At 33.5% G+C, this 18,132-nt stretch overlaps 1 protein-coding gene across 2 annotated transcripts; it reads right to left on the reverse strand.

The window, feature by feature from the left end:
• Nucleotides 1–1,418: 1,418 nt before the first annotated feature.
• Nucleotides 1,419–16,841, reverse strand: LOC115971954. Of its 2 annotated transcripts, XM_031092075.1 has the most exons (13): nt 16,594–16,839; nt 16,105–16,149; nt 14,869–14,917; nt 14,723–14,771; nt 10,707–10,777; nt 9,588–9,646; nt 9,334–9,432; nt 6,144–6,201; nt 4,813–4,949; nt 4,664–4,720; nt 3,957–4,054; nt 2,670–2,872; nt 1,419–2,136 (listed from the first exon to the last, which is right to left on the reverse strand). In XM_031092075.1, the coding sequence occupies exons 1-13, from the start codon at nt 16,669–16,671 to the stop codon at nt 2,063–2,065; spliced, it is 1,077 nt and encodes a 358-aa protein (XP_030947935.1). In that variant the 5' UTR covers nt 16,672–16,839; the 3' UTR covers nt 1,419–2,062. The 2 variants fall into 2 exon arrangements, with proteins under 2 accessions (XP_030947935.1, XP_030947936.1); XM_031092076.1 differs by lacking the exon at nt 16,105–16,149 and having other exon boundaries at nt 16,594–16,841.
• Between the last annotated feature and the right edge of the window lie 1,291 nt (nt 16,842–18,132).

Here is an 18,132-nt window from a genome sequence, read left to right on the forward strand (position 1 = left end):
TCGTAAAAATTGCAAATTGGCATAGATGATAGAAGCATCAATGATCTAGAAAACAAACAATAGTACAGTGAAAGAGTGAATTGGCATAGAAAGCAAAGCATCAATGATCCACAAAATCAACATCGATCACGTGAACGATGAAAGAGGGGAAAAGTGTATATCCAAAATGAAGCTGACTGGTGTCCCCACTCCGTTTTCTTTTTTGCTTTCTCTTCTTTTTTTTTTGTCTTTCTTTTTTTCCTTTTTCTTCTTTTCTCTTTTGACTACTTTGGATAATGGTAAATAATACAGCAAAAGGCTGAATAGTACTTTTAAAGGAAAATTTCATGTGGATAGCACGAGGGCAAAATTTTTTGGTAATGTAGAATTTTTCTAGAATTCAAGTTTTTCAAACTTGAGTTTAGGTTGCATGGTAGGTATAACAAATTGGAACTCGAGTTTGTTAAATTTAATTTTGAGTTGGAACTCGTGTTCCAAAAAGAGTCTACATAACAAAATAACTTCAGTCACATGCTATTTTCCTAAAATTTTCCTTAAAAAATATTATTTAGCAAATTTTGCCTAAATAAACACTACAAATTTTACCACATAAAGTTAAGAAATTAACGTTGTAATAAATGTGATTGGTAAGATTAATGAATGTTTGAAATGTTTCTTTGTGATTAGTGAGTTCATAGACTCTATATAATAAAATTTATAGCATCCTTAGCATCATCTCTAGTACTTTTGCCCAAAAAAAAAAAAAAAAAAAACCTATTTAGAATAGAAATAGAAGAAAAGGTGAATTTAGCAATACTGAAGAATGGGCAAATTTGCTAATATTGAAATTAAAATTAAAATATATTTAAAAAAACAAAACAAAACAAACCAACAGGAGATAGGCTTTCTCAAAATAGTGGAGCAGATTATGTATTTTCAGGATTTAGATCTATTGTACCATACAATTACCACTTGTTGTGAGAGGTAAAAGTTAGAATGATAAAAAATAACGATAAATAAAAATTAAAAAAAGTATTAATAAGTTAAAAGGTTATAAATAATTTAACCATCTTAATTCTTAATTTCTACCTTGCAAAGTTGCAATCCATTGCCAACCTCTTATTATTGAATCCAATCGCCTTTATTACTGAAAGGGAAATGGTGCACATGCTGGGAACATAAAGTTTTCGTTACCATATTAACCATATAATAATGTATCACCAAGAATGGACCCTCCCAAAGACGAAGGAATTTTCATGTGCACTCGGCATATGAGACAATTCTCTCATTGACATTAGGGTTTCATAATTCCATTCTTGGGGTCCACATATCAACAAGAGAGACGTCTCATACATTGATGAGGCCCACATGTCAGTGAAAGATGTCTCATACGTCTTTTTTTTGGTAAAGAGGAAATTGCATTAAAAGAAACTGAAGAGAAACAGCAAGTTCAGGGATAGTCCTGTTACAATACATTCCAACCTTATCCGAGCTTATAAGCTCAAGAAGATCCACAGGCGGATCTTGGTACAAAATAAAACCACTAGCTTGAAGAGCACCTGTCCTAGCTAAGAAATCAGCACAATAATTTGCTTCACGATAGCAATACCCGATCCGGACTTGGGCTAGCTGGGAAATCAGCTGCCTGCTGCTTTCCCACAAAATGTGTCGATTTCACTTCCATCAAATGAATTGATGTCCAAATTAAATAATATGAATTAGTTACCAACAAAAAGAACAAAATTTTCATAGAGAGATACATATATACAAAGGGTAAAAACCACATGATTAGGTACATTAGGTTTCCCTTAGGCTACTACATTGACCAGTAAACCATGTAATTAAATTTAATTGGGAAAATTAGGTACAGTAACTGAGGAACTTTACCCAAATTTTTCCCACATACAAACTGATGAGACCAAATCTACTGTTTCAATATTGACTTGGATATGAGTTCAGGTTTCCTGTTGAGCAAAGAGAAAGAAGATAACCCGGTTCCCATTTTTGCTAAAACAACAGTTTGAGCTACGCAGCAGGCCAGCACTATTTCTTCTATAGCTTTGTACAGATCTGAATGCATGAATCACAAAGTGGGGCTCCTCTGTTGAAATATTTGCTGAAGTGCTCGTGGCAAATTCAACACAATCTCTGCATATGCTGAGATAGGGGAGAAGGAAAAAAAATTGTCAGCAGTTAAAAGGATATAAATGAAGGCAATTGCATATATAACAAGGAAGCCCAATAGAATGCCTTCAAAACCTTTAAAGAAAAAGGAAAAAAAAGAAGTGAAAGATCATTCTTTTAAATAAGAAAGCATACTTATCTAAAACTGAAAAGAAAACTAAAATTGATTACAAATTTGAGTAGTATATAAGATGACTTTAAACCGGGGAAAGAAAAAAAATTCCTAATGACAGAAAATGCACATTCGGAAATCAATTATTAGAAACATATGAATCTACTATTTTTGGTAAGCAAGGTAGCATTTTAAATTATTGGAATCGCATAGTTAACCCCAATACAGAACCAAACCAGCCTAATTTAAGTCGAAGATAAAACACATATAGCGTTGCTGTAGATCTAGTGTGGTTTGCCATGAAAGGAGATGAGAGCAAGTAGGCCTCATGTACGTATCAGTAGAATTAGACCCAGATTATAAAATATGTTTATGATTTGGAAGCAGTAAGCACCTTCAGGTAAGCTCATGGTTCGTAAGGCATCCTCAGCATATGATAAGCGAGCAGGATTTTGGTGACTTCCCAGTACTCCATTTTCTTTCCTGCTCATAGTTGCTGCATTAATACTACTTTTCTTGGATGGCCAAGCAAGCACTCTAATTCGAGTTGGAAGTACAGAAACAAGATCTGCATATCTGAGACTTACTGTCACCTTACTGCATCAAGAAAATCAAAATTTTCAGCATGGTAAAAAATTTTAAATAATAATTATATCTTCAGAGCATGCATCTTATATAATGAAAAGGCCTGTCTTTCCCAGACCCGTAGCAATGATCACCCAATCAAAATTGCATAAAGACCCAGTTTCAAAGAAAGCTGTTGATAAAATATCTTAGATTTTCAATTCCAACTAAAATTATTATCTAATTATGTAATAATGGACAAATAAAGCCAAAAACATACAACGAAATAGCTTTGCCTATTGAAAGGAATATAGAAAGTTAGCTACAGTATAATTAGATCAACCATTAATCCAGCATGTTTTCGGGGAAAAGAAAAAAAAAAAAAACCTTCTGTTTAGGAAGCTGCAATACATCTCAAATTTCAACCAATATACAAACATCTGTGCTGTTGTTTGCTTAGCTCCATAGACATAGATTATGAAATCATTTTTTATTGGAAAACATTGGATATGTACTCCACCCTAGTCCTTATTTATGCTCCTGAATTAGACACCAAACCAATGCCTTGGCCCTATGGGGCACAAACCTTTACCTATTAACTAGAACGAAAGGAAAATAATAAGTACAGAAATAAGTGTTAGAATAAATGAAAAAGTATTTTTGAGATCAGCTCAGTTTAAGATACTAACAGTGAATCCAACTCCTATGATCACTTGTATCATGTTGCACACAAATTAAAAGAGCAAGAACACCACTAAAATTATCCCAAATGCAGCAATCTTGAAATAGCGATTTTATAATCATGTATGAGCCACTATGAGCCATGCTTCATATTCTTCCATTTGATCTCATGCTAAGAACCTTGCCCATCAAATGATCAACTTAATAATATACTTGAAATGTGCATATGAAGAAGTATAATAACTGCGAAGACCATATAGGATTTTCTTTTTGAACATTTTGAAAGCAAGTGAACTGCAAGCAGGGTAAAATAAAAAATAAAAAAACTCAAGAGAGGGAGGTGGAGGGGGGGGAGGGACAGTGGAGCATGAGATCACATTAAGTGATTTGAACAAAACAACAGAATGTGGGAGCAAACACAATAAAATGTACTAACCAATCAGAATCATCTAGCACAAATTCAACCATGTGGTATGGAAGGCTGTGAAACAATTCTTTAATTTGATTTCCATATAACTCTTTGATAAGCCGAACCTGCATCAGATTTGGAAAGCAGGAGAGTTAGTGACTTAATCCTTGTTATTGGCAGAATAATGTTTGAAGTATGAAGGAGGGAAAAACATGGAGTGTCGATATGGTGCAATTATTACAAGATAAGCACCATGGAGACAATAATTAAAGAAATAAAATTTCCACCATACCATTATTGTTAACATATCATGCTATGACAATGCATTTTATACCAAGTACATCATATCTGTAGCTGATGTTTACAAAGTTCACCTTAACTGTCAAAACTAGTTTCTGCTTTAATTTATATACATTTTTTCTACTAGTAAGTTACACCGGCGTTTTGGTGGGTCTTAAACTGATGACCTCATCCTCCACCTTGCTCTTACAAGGGAATTAGATGCCACTTGAGCTAGAGCATAAATACAAAAAAAACCTTGCCTATCCAATGATCAACATATCAACCAAATTCTTCATGCATTTCATATGCTCCTCTTTTGGTTCAAATAAGTCACAGTGCAACTCTATAATCTAGAAGAAAACTCAAGCAGGCCCTAATTTTCTGACACAAGATGTGAATATCAGAATATGACAAACTATCTCTTTTAATGTTTATCTGTAACAAGAATCTACCTGTTCACGCCTATCCACATAAGCCTGCAAAAGTTCTCCAATGTAATCTATAAATTTCTGAAAACAAATCGATAAGAACATAGTTAGAACAAATTATATTATCATCGAAGTATAAAGACAGCAAAGCCAACATAGGCAACCAACCTTACCATTGCATTGGAAGAAAGAAGATCATTTTCTGCTTCTCGTATTGGTAGAAAAAAGGGAATTGTGTGTTCAAGGACAGTCATCTTTTCAAGAAATGATTTGCTTTCAAGGACACAATGGTATAATTCACAAAGTTCTCCTACAAAATTATGGAAACAAATGAATTGATTTTATGAGTAATTAAGCTAACGGCAATCTCCATAAGCAGCAAAATCATATAAATGTTAGCCCAAAATAATTGACCATAACATTCTTCACATGAATCAGAAATTCCATGGTTTCATCTTATAGGATGATTTCTGATATATAAAGAAGACAAATCTAAGTTTCATAATCAAAACTTTTGACTATAATGGTGGCAATACATACTTACCTAGATGACATTTTTATTGTTTTTATTTCTTGGAAAGGGTCATTATAAAACAAGTATAACCATAACACATTAGTGTTTATTCATAATGAAAACAGGAGGTTGAAGCAACTTCCAACTATTTCTTTAAAAAAACAATTAGTTCTAAATCAACACGCAAGCAGTGAAAAGAGTTATTATCTACCAAAACAGATCTTCAATCCAGCTCGTGCCTGCTTCAACAAAGTAATCCACAAAAACGCTTTTCTTTTTATTATTATTATTTTTTTCAATTTCATATTGTGAGTTTGCTTTATTGAAACAGACAGACCTTATTACCAAGCATGCAAAAACAAAAGAATGGATCAAATAAACCCTTGATAGATGTTGGTCGCCATCATAGTGGACATATATGGATCGTTGTTCCACATTGTTTGATGTGGTGTATTTAGAGGGAAAGAAATAGCAAGTTCTTTGAAGATGATGAGAGTTCCCTGCCTGATCTGAAGTTATTCTTTTTTAGAACCTTATTGGACATGTTGTCAGTATGGAGAAACCAATCCTTATCTTCAATTTTTGATTTACTTGATTTATGTAATTTTTGTATTTGATCTGTAGACCCTTTTATACTCCCTGTATACTTGGGTATCTCTTTTTTGATATCAATAAATCTCTATTACTTATTAAAATAAAATTAAAAAAATCCCTTGATAGATGCTTTACCCTACCATTCAAACTGAATGTGTTCCATGCAATAGTAGTAACCTCTATTAAGCTATCAGCAAGTTGCACAACCGAATATAGAACAAAAGAAAACAAATATCAGAAATTAATTACAGAGAGAAAACACCAAGGGACAGAGATGCTCCAGCTATCAACCCATCTTGAATAAAATGGCAAGCAACTCAAATGAGCACTTGGAATAAAAATTGTTGTCACAAATGACATGTGATAGAAAATTATGACTAGATCACTTCAAAGTACCTGCAAAAGATGTCTCATATTGTATGCCAATTCTTGTCCCTTCCAAACAACAAATCACCTGCTCAAATGAAAATAGAACTGTGATATTCAAGAAAAAACTCTATGCAACAACAATATCAAATAACATCATAAATTAAAGTTTCTGTAAGGATAATATTGTCTCAAAAGGAATATTTAAATGGCTTGAAGGCATGTGATACATTTTCTTTCCAGGTTTGGTGATCCCAACTTTTGAAGCCACCACTTTTGATGCTTTTTCATGGGTGGCCCAGGTTTCTCCAACCTAATCTGACAATAATCTCTCTCACTTTCCCTATACACACCTGCCAAGATTTACATCTCACCCACGATCTTCTAAAAGGCTATACTTTTTTCTTGTATTTTTCATGTTTGTTTCTTTTCAAACTTAAAAAAAAAAAAAATTCAAGACAAAGAACTTAGCTACCTTGTGTGACACAAGACAAGTAATGCCCACAACTATTGCTAAATGATGCTAGAAAAAGAATTGTGAAACAAAATCAGCAATATAAGATATAACTCAACTCGGATCTATGTGTTGTCAAGCAATGATCGTGATGAAGAGAAGAAGATAAAAAGAGAGCTAGAACAACTCTCAAGAAACACCCAAAGGTTTCATTATAATTTATAAACAACTAAAATTTACATTCAAACAGCAACAAAAACAGAACCACGGTCTCTCTTCCAGGCATCCCAAACAGGAGCTGGGAGAGAAGTATTATAAATAATGAAATTTAACCATCAACCATCTACCAAGGCCTCCTACACCCTTATACTAGCATCTTCACAAAGTAAAAAGTCCTAACCAAAATAGGAAAGTAATGAAGATAGAAACAAATTAGGAGAACAAAATCAATAAGGGATCCTATGTCAACTAGGAGACTATCAAGGAAACATGACACAATCAATTAGGAGATGTAATTCTTGATATGCATTAACTTTCCGCTGTCTAGCCAAGAATTCTGCTGCTGAATGTGCTTTTTTTTGGTATAATAGGTAATCAAAGTGGCGGGTTTTTTTTTTTTTTTTTTTTTTTGTGGGGGGGGGGGGGGGGGGCGCGGAGACTAGGCAACCACTGAACCACACCAATGAAGGAGGTGATCACAACCTCAAAACTTTAAGAAAGATGATGGGATTTAGTAGACTCCATATATATATATATATATATATATTTTAGCAGAATACATAAAAGCCTTTATATATGCTATTCCCAGTCCTTTTCCTACAACCATTATAATTACTAAATAAAAAAGAAAAAGAAGGGCAAATTACAGTAAACCGACCTGTGGTTAGGCCCATTTTCACTTTGCCTACCCGTGGTTTAAAACTTAACACTTTGTTCACTTGTGTTTAGCTCCATTTGGTCTCCGTTACCCACCCCTCCCTTTCTCATTAGATTAAAAAAAAGACAAAAAAAAAAAAACAAACATAACAAGAATCAAAAAGCTAGGGTTTTTTATTGCTTAAGAACTTCTATAAGAACAAAGTAGAGGAACAACACACCAATCAAAAGGCTCAATGAAATCACTTTTAATCTATATCAATATCAAAAATCTCATAACAACTCAAAAGTTTGAACCAAATTTTACAAGAAGACCAACAATCTGAAAACAACCAGCAACGTTATTAACAAAAGAGAGTGAGATGGAGATAAGCAATCAACAATCGAAGAGTGAGGTAAAGAGAAACCTAGCAGTGGGTTTGGATTGTGGTAGATCAACCAAGGGTTTGGTGGCGTGGGTGTTGCTAGTGCCTCTCCTAATTCTCGGTCCTTTTCTGCACAACCCAACACCACCAATCAAAGAAAGGAAGGAACCTTCCAACTTCAAACCCACAGATCAACGACCACAGAGATTGGTGGAGATCAAGTCAGAGATTTGATTGGGAGATCAGAGTCGAAGATCGGCAAACTCAACTCTAGGTGTTGCTGGGTTTTCATCTTATGAGAAATAATGACACCGCATGAAGACTAACAGTTTGAAGATTTGCCCAAATATTATAAGGGATGATTCCACAAAATAGGATTGAAAGATCATGGGAAGGTACCTTTTTTCTTAGAATATTACTATTAGACTGAAGTTTCGTAAATTCGTCTTACTTATTAGTTTTGGGAAATCTTGTAATTTTGTTTGGGCATGTAGTAAGTGTACTATGTACAGAATCGAATAGTGCTCATGTTCATGGGGGCGTTACAAAATGATTTTGTTGGCAAAGTAGTCATCTGTATTGGAACAATAGGTGAAGATAATGATCAAAATTCAAATGAGCCTTATCAAGATAACAAGCTACACCACGATGAGAGATAATAGGGATAGAAATCCAATTTAATTCAAATACTAGTACTCTTATCTGATCTACTCAAGTCATGTATTTCTAGTGTATTATATATATTAACAATAGCAAGAGAGGAACATTCATTCGGCCAAAATCTGTGCAAACTATTACTTAACTCTTTTACAATGAGAGTTTGAGAGAGAGGATGAAGCATGTGAAAATTGCTACCCAGCTCTATCTATTTAGTTTCTTTACAAAATCCCCTATTTGATCTTGTTTCTTTGTATATTTTAGTTATTTTTATGTTTTTGAAGGAGAGAGACATAAAATATAAGCAAAAAGACTTATTTACCCCTGTTTTTAACAGATGTGGATAATAGAGACCAAACAGAGCTAAACACAGGTGGGCAACGTGTTAAGTTTTGAACCACGAGTAGGCAAAGTGAAAACGGGACTAACCACAGATGGGTTTACTATAATTTGCTTAAAAAAGAACTAGTACACCAAGTAGGAAACAGCTAAAACAAAACAGAAACAAGACTCCAAAATGTAAAAGAAGACTCAAAGGCCTCTAGTACAACTCATTCCAACAAATATTACAATTATCAGATTACCCCAAGTTCAGTAAAACAATTAATTGGGACTAAACCAGCAGCTTTCTTACCTAAAGAACTCAATTCTAAAACTAGTAATTGAAGTGACCCATGAGGGGTGCCAGTAAGACCCCATATCAAAACTAGACCACAATTCTAGAATCTCTTAGTAATTGATCTTGTTTTCTATTGAGCTCATTGTTAGCTGCAAAGGCTGCACCACTATGGATTAGAAATATTAAATCTTCTCATTTTAGAATTCACCCCTTAACAATTCGAGGGGACAGAATATGTTGAAAGATTACCTTACTTCCAACTTTATAAGTGATTCTTTCCTGGAAATGAGGAGCTGAAACTATGTTTGAGTCCACTGGCATTGCCTTTCTGTCTGCCTCCATGTGAACCTGATAAAAAAAACAGATCATATTAATTATGCCCAGCAGAAAACATGGAACCACGTAAATTAAAGATCAGAGATTCACAGTCTCGATCATCTAGCACTAATATGAAAATAGGTAAATAATAGTGAATCACTTAAAAATATTTAACACAGCCATACCCGCTCCCTTATTGTTGCTAATAGCCCATCATTCCATTCTTCGCCATCTAAACATATCTCTACCAAAAAGAAAGGTTCACTTCTTAGTTGAAGCAGAAATAAACCAAAACTACTGAAGAAATAGGATGCTGACACAAAACATTCATGGACAAAAAAATGCATTTGAATTATATTATCTCATCCCTAACACTATAATTTCTGTCAGAGAAGTACAAGCCCCATAAAATTAAAAAATAATAACAATAAGAAGAAGAAGAATAGAAGACTCAAACAGGTCGCCAAGAGCCTTGTAGCTCAATTGGTTGGCACCCCCTATTGTCTCCAACGGAGACATCTAGGGTTCAAATCCTCCCACCCCCAACTATCGTAGAAGAAACATTCACCCAGAACCCAAGCATCAGTTTTAGGTTGAAAGCTCAAGATGACAGATCCTAATCTTCAAGAGAACTTCATAAGAAAATTCAAACACAGGTGAAGTCTAGGCCACGAAAGAGAGCTAACTGCACTCTTTGTCCGAAATTGAGTTTCCTTGGCAACAAGAGAATCCCAAGGTTCCTCCCTAGAACGGTAGAATGTGAACTTTAGAAAATGGTAACAAAGTCAATTCTAGTTCATTTAAATGTTCAAAATTTCCTACTCTGATATTCTCAATATTCCTCCTACAAGTTCACACAGAGGATGCAGTTTCAAGGAGGGGAAGAATGGGCAAAGAAGGTCAAACAGATTGCTGTATTAGGCTGACCAAAATATAGCCTAAAGCTTAACACATTCAAAAGCCTAAAGCTACAGTTGATGGCTGTAGGCTGACATCAGGCTGAGCAAATTCCCAACTTCCAACTGCAGTCTGTACTAAGTGAAAAATATTCAGTCACCAGCATTCCTAAACCACTGTTAAACTCAGAGAAACTATGAGCAATAAAAAGGGGAGTACAGGCAGAAAAGGCAAAGTAAAGAAGGCTCTTACAACTAACATCCAAGCATAATTTTTGGTGTGATAAAAGAAAATGATACCAAGAAAAGACATGGAGCAAAGCTAGATAGTACCTATAATTTCATCCAATTTCATTCCCCCCCCCCCCCCCAACAAAAGAAAAAGCAGAACATTATATTTAAAGCTACCTTCAGTTTGAGAAGCACGAGCAGCTTCAAATTCTTTTTGTAGACGATCAAATATCATCTTGTCAGAATCCCTATTAAATATCAATAATGTCACCAAAACTTCTAAATATAAGTTACTAAAACATAGTATTTATAAAAAATAAAAGATAAAATAAAAAATTACTAAATAATAGTAATATTAGAACATATGCTAGTTTAAACTACCACTGTGTTAAACAAACATAGCATTACATAAATGCATTGCAATCAATATGCAAGTTTAAACTATGGCCAGAAAAAGAAAGGATTCCCATGCACGTAAAAAACATGCAATAAAATTTTCTTTTAAAAAGGATTCCTGTGCATGTAAAATTCACATAGAGACAAGAGCAGGAAATTCTATGCAGAATAAAATATATCATCATGAACACAATTAGCATACTATGAACAAACGGTGATATCCATATTAAGAAATTAAATAAAATTTTCCTCTTTTGGGCCAGAAAGGTACAAAAACTGTTGAATTGCTTTTTGGGAGATGGTCAAAGCATTTATATCCCTAACACTATAGACATAACATTTTAGATGAATAACATAATACAAGATGTCAGAAGTGGATATAGTCATAGACGTAACTATAGAGATAACCCTCAACAAAATTCACCTACTTTCTTCTTCTTTATTTTTCTTCTATTAGAGCATGCCTTCTGCAATAAGCATGACATATATGACTTCTTGTTTTTCCCTTCCTGTTTTACTTGATCCTGTATTTTAGTTCCTGATTTGTGCCCCCATAGTACATCCCCAATGTACTTGGGTTGGCTTTTTTTTATTATTATTATTAATATTTTTCGTTACCTATCAAAAAAAAAAAAAAAAACATTGAACATAACAAGATCAAGGGCTTTTTTTATTATCAGTAAGTTAGCTTTGTTAAAATGAAGAAAGAAAATAAAATGATAACATCACAGTACACAGGAAGTGTACTGGCAGTGCATCAAACTAAAGAAAACTACAGCTGTCAACAAAATCTAACAGACTTGAAAAGGAATGTCTACTCAGAAACCATCCATTCATATAGAGTGAGCATAAAAATTCGCAACACCAACACCATTGATTGTTAAATGCCCTCAAACGTCCTAGAATTTCTTTCCTTCCAGAGAATTTACATCACACAAAGCGGAATTGCATTCCAAACATCTCCATTTCGATGTCTAGCAAATTGCCACTTCCAACAAGTGATAGAGTCATGGAAGATTAATATGCTATTACTTTGCAAATTTGCCTATTCAAGAATTATTTTATTGGGTTCTCATGTGACTTCCTATTGAAGTGAAAGTAGTGCCTTTTTAATGATCTAAGTATGAGTCTTTTAGGGTTAAAACAGTTTTTAATTTGGGTTTTTATTTTATTAGTTATGGTCGGTTTTATATTGAGGGCCAAATCTGTAATTTCTGCAATTCCTGCGAACTAAGGGTATTTTGGTAATTTTGTTGACTCTAGAATCTTCTAGGGTTTTAAGTATCTTAGGTTTATTTACTTCGGGTCCAAGTTAGTATTTATTAGGTTTTATTAGTAGTCCTAATACTAGTAGGAATCATATTACTACTAGTACAAGCAAGAGTCTTTATATGTGCATATATATATATATATATATATATATATTGTGCTCAATGTATTCAAAGAAGTAGAATGAGTTGATTAATAAAATTGAGTGTTTTGAGCAATAGGCACATTGGCCTTTGTTGTTTTTTCTCTTTCTCTCTTTTCTTTATTTTCTCTTCTTTCTTTCTTTCTAGGGTTACTGTTCACACAACCCCTAAACGGTGTAACTTCTCTCTAATTCTTCTTCTTTCCTAACCCTAAACCCACCACAACTAAATGTAGACAAATCCCTAATTTGTCCTACATCAACAAGCCAATAAGTCCACCACCCTCTTAGGTATAACCCAATGCACCCAAAACAAACAAGAGTTTAAATTCTATATGGACATGGTGTAAACCCTATGTTTTACACCCTCCAATGGGATGATGCCCCCTCAGATTAATTCAAATGGGTTCAAATAGAACAATAGGAACTACCACACAATGAAAATTCCATTTTTAAAATTTAAAATAAAAAAAAAAAAAAAAAAAAAAAAAAAAACTAAGAACCCACCCCAGTGCTGAGAATGTCAGTTACAGAGATTCTGCCAGAGGTACAGTCAGTGACTTCACCATCACTGTTGTCAAAGATATTGGTGCTCTCACTTCCTCTCTCTTAATTCCATCTTACCCGTATGTATCTGATAAAAGTTTGGGAATTTCTGGGTTGATGCTACTCCACCCACCACTGCTGTGCTAAAGGTTTTTTTTTTTTTTTTTTGATAAGTAACATAAAAGTTTTATTAAAAAAAAAACACAGCCCAGTACATAGGAAATGTACTAAAGGGGCAAAAACATCAAGAAACCAAATTACAATGATCAAGCAAAACAGGAAGGGAAAGACAAGAAAAAGATGGTAAATTAAACACCATTCGAGAAGAGTAAAAAGGAAAAAAGACAAAAAGACTGCTGTGCTGAAGATTGATTTGTCTTTTCAAATAGAGAAATGGAAAGTTGCAATTTTTATTCTTCCTACGTATGTGGGTCATTCTTAAAATCAAAAGGTGGGGGAATTGTGTCTTATAGTCTGTTAGAAAAGCAACACAATAGTTGCAACAAGACGCTATTGCTCCTGTGGCAAATTAAACTTTACATATTTTCTCACCCTTCACTTCTTTCATTAGATCAGATATTGGTTTTTTTTCTTTTTTTAAATCAGATCAGATATAGGTAAGATGGAATTAAGAGAGCGAGAGCCGTTGACAGCAGTAGTGGACACAGTCACAAGCAGCTCCTGTCCATCACCGGCATCTTCAGCACAGGTGGTTTCCTTAGGTTTTTATTTTTTTGGTTTAAATGGGATTTAAATTGACTGTGGTAGTTTGTATTTTTCTATATGAAATAATCTGATGTACCATTCTTTTATTTGATGGGGTAAACCATGGGTTTTGCACCACATCCTTATCAAATTTGGACTCAACAAACAAAGGGCTAATGCCCAAAGATTAGCGGATTCCCCATCTAGGTTACACATGCAACACCAATTCACAATTTTTGAAAATGGTCAATTGTAAGGATTTTCCCTAAGCAGCAGTCTGGCACAGATTATTTTCGCAGCAATTTGAAAATGGGTTGTTTGAAAAAACTGTACCTAGAAAAAAACAAATAGGGTTTTAAAGTTGTACTTTGAAAAGGTGGGATTTTAATCAGGTAAATATCATAATCCTTGTTTCATAAGTGAACAAAGATTTATTAACAAAAAAATCATAGGGACTAACTTAGGTATAAAGTCAGCATACAAAAGTATTCTCCTTAAGTAACAATGACTAATACAATGAACCCGAAAAATACAGAATCTTCAAGGGGACTCCTGCCCTTCAAAAGTCAGACTATTTTGTATCCCAAAATTACTAATTTTTGTCCAAAACTAATTTTTCTCATTTTTCTTGTTCTTCCCTTCCTATTTTTCTTGATCGTTGTATGTTTGGTTCCTGATTTGTGCCCCCATAGAACATCCCCAATTTACTCAGTTTGGCACTTTTTTTATTATTAATAATATTTTTACGTTACTTATCAAAAATATATATATATATATAGCACATCCAAACTTCTTGGAATGGAATTTTTCTTTTTCTTTTTCTTTCTTCAAGTAATAACACGATGCCCAACCAGGCAACCACAACACAAGACCTTCTTATAATATTATACAATTAAAAATAGAGGAGATTTTAGAAAGATAAAGGGGAAGATGTATGCAAAGAAAAAGACAAGGGAGATTTTAGAAGCATCTTTGGAAGGAAGCTTCCTTGTCATACTTCAAGCATAAACTCTCAAAGCTAACTCCCTTCATAAAACTAAAAATTAACTGACATTTTCAAAAAGGTATAAGTGTGATTTTACAATAACAAATATTTACATGAATGATACCTTAAAAGTTCCCAAGAAAACCGTACCTAGAAAGACGCTCTGTCAACTCTCCATGCCTTTTGAGAACATTTGAAACTGTCATGCAGGGAAAAACACTTAAATTCTTCTTGAAAGTATAAGCATTTAGATACCAAAAGAGAGAGAGAGAGAAATAAGAAGTTAGATTAGGTACATCTAGCTCGTGTTGCCTCCAACCGAATATCTTCCTCTTGCATAAAATTCTGTTACAGAGCAAGGTATAATTACTTCCAGAAAGAAAAAGTTAAAAGTACTGAGAAGGAGAGAACCACGTAATGTCAAAGCAACTCACTAGAAAAGGATAATTGACAAAAAATACCAACATTGATCTTCACTCAAAAATACTATCAATGAGAAATGCAGATCACAAAAACAAACAAAAACACTAAAAAATTAAAAAGCAGTCTTGGAGAGATGATGCATTAAAGGCAATCCAAAAATTACAGTTCTTTAAGACTTGATTATTACTAAAAGATACTACTACATCAATTGCAACATATTAGAGGCAAATCAAAAATCACAACTAAGTCAACAATCATAATATAAATCACATAAACTATGTATAATTGAAATTCTCCCATTAGCCATTGTTCTTAGCATATCAAGTACATAAAAGAATGGCAATCAAAAAACTAATATTTCAAAATTCTATTCCCTTGCTCTCCTTTAAGATAGAAAGAGTGAGTAGGGGAGAAAATAACAATTTTATGCTAAGAATGGTAAAGGGTATTGAGTAAAAGTATTCAATTCATTTAAGCAATTACCTCATTTTATTCCTCCAATATTTAGATGAATTTATAGAGATTTTTCATTTTCACATGTACTTACTTCTTACCGGTATTTCCTTCCATTTTAAGCAATGAGTCTCAACTCTCAACAACTTGCAGGACTACATTACACACACACACACACACACAAATTTGAAACCTATGGCAACTATTCTATGATAATTGATCTTTATATCAAGCCAAGACACCAATAGGTTTCTCTTTTGTTTAGGCAGGATTCGGACCCATATCCCTTATGCATTGACAAGAGACTTTACCATTTGAACTAACTGAAACTTACGACTGTATCATTTATATTATCCCAGCCAACCAATTCATCTTGGAATTGGGGCCACTTTCAGCACTTAGTATATCCTATGACAACCTCCAGCCACAGGAAATTGAAGTGAGGATAAGAAATCTCTCTCTCTCTCTCTCTCTCTATCTCTCTCTCACACACACACACACATTTCCTAATCACCTGTTGTATAAACTAGCCCAGATTTTATACGAGGTAATAAAAACTGATTTCCAGAAAGTAATTAAAGCAATACAAAGCAATCCCCCACTAGTGCACTTTATTCACTTAATCAAAGATGGACAGATAGAGTAAGAACCATTACCACTTCTCCCATTACGTAGGGACGCACCGCAAACTGTTCAAATTGCTGCACAGTTTCACACACTCAGATCCTCAGCTCATAAATAAATCAGATTAGCAGCTATTCAATTTGGCAACAACAACAATAATCAAAGCAAAGACAAATAATTAAGTAGAACCAAAAAACAAAAAAAACAAACAAAATCCTCCATATAGACAATCTTATAAGCACCAAAAACCATTGTTCCAAACAACGTTACTAGAGTTGCCACAATAAGCAAATAGACAATATATTCTCATGAACAAATCATGGTACAGCTACACCTACACAGACAAAATTCTGGAATACCAACTAATAAATATTGTTTTACATAGTGAAATCTTTGTGTTCTCAAAAATAAGCTTCATCGCGAGCAAAATAGAGAGGTAGATAGTGTTTTGAAAAAACAGTAATTGCGACAGTAAATTTGGACATAAATATAAAATTTGATGGAAGATTGGAAAAACAGACCTTGCGAGAAGAAGGATCCCCAAGGAATGGAGTCTTTCTCTGTCTCTTCTTCAGCGATTCTTCAATGTCGCTATCCATTCCCTCTTCCTCTTCGGAGAGAGTTTCAGAGAGAGAGAGAGGGAGAGAGAGAGCAGTGTCTATTCTATTCTATTCTATTCTGTGTACAAATAAGTAACATACATTGAGAAAAGGAGGAAGAGTCTGGGCTTTGCGTATTCGAACTCGGCCCAGTTCTCTTGTTCGTCTATTCACAAACGAACTCGATTTCAAACATGTACAATTCATTTGTTATTGTTGGGCCAGCCGCCATTTTTCTTCTTCTTCTTCTTCTTTTTTCTTTTTTTTTTTTTTTTTTGAAAGCCCTTACAATTTTTTTTTTTTTATCAAAGACGAACTTTTTTTTTAATCAAAATAAAATAAATAAAGGGGAACCGTTTTTTTTTTACAAAACGAGAGTATCTAATTATTTCTTTTGGTGTATTCAATCCTCTCATCTCATACATACCTAATTATTATAGAAAATAATCTCTTGAAAGTGGCCCTAAAATATTGACAAAAGGTTTCGATTCATAATTTTATAGATATCATAAAACCTTAAAAATCATTATTTTATTTTATTTATATATTAGGAACCACTGTTGTCAATACAAGAAAGATATAATACTTCTTATTTTTTGTCGCTTAAAGTTTTGGTGGTTGCCATTTTGGACCATGAAATTTGAAAATTTTCATTTTTGTCTACGAATATATATATCATTTTCAAAGTGGTACTCTCATCCAAATTTGTTACCTAACTTCTGTTAAACGCCACTTGAACCATCCAACTCAACATTTTAAAGGCCAAAAGTGTATTTTAGTTTTTTTTTTTTTTTTTAATGAGGAACTATTATCAATACAAGTAGCTATTATACACACATAAATGATAACATAAATGGGTTCCAATTAGTAAAGTTTATTGTTATTAATGAGAGACATGGTTTATAAGCCCCTATTCATAAAAAAGAACCCAGTTGTTGTATTGGTTTGACAATATAGAGCAATCATCTTTGCATGGACACCGAATATTTCAATTCCTATTGAATTTATTAAAAAAATGTAGTTATAATAGTACTTTATGTTATTATACAAGTCAATTATACTATGTTTATTTTTCAGGAGTTTGTTATAGGTTTTGAATCTCTAAAAGACATCGATAAATACATGAATGATTTGTTTTATTTTTGTTAATGAAGTTTGCATATAAAATAAATAATAGTCCATTAGTTATTATATACAAAAATAAAATAAAAATAAAAGACATAAAACAAATCCAAGAAAAAGGAAAATTAAAGAAACAAAAAAAAAAAAAAATTATGATGAGAAGAGGGAGGGTGAGAGGGGAGGGGGGGGGGGGGGTTTGTAATTTTGGGTGGGCCACTGGAGGGATTGCTCCTCCCACATTTCACCAATTGGCTCCTTGGCTTTGCTCTTAAGGTTGTGTTGGCATTGTCTTAAAAAATTAGTTTATTTTACTATTTAACTTGTTTTTGCTATTATTCA

The sequence above is a fragment of the Quercus lobata genome, chromosome 12 (genome assembly GCF_001633185.2).
Source record: "Quercus lobata isolate SW786 chromosome 12, ValleyOak3.0 Primary Assembly, whole genome shotgun sequence".
Lineage (NCBI taxonomy): Eukaryota > Viridiplantae > Streptophyta > Magnoliopsida > Fagales > Fagaceae > Quercus > Quercus lobata.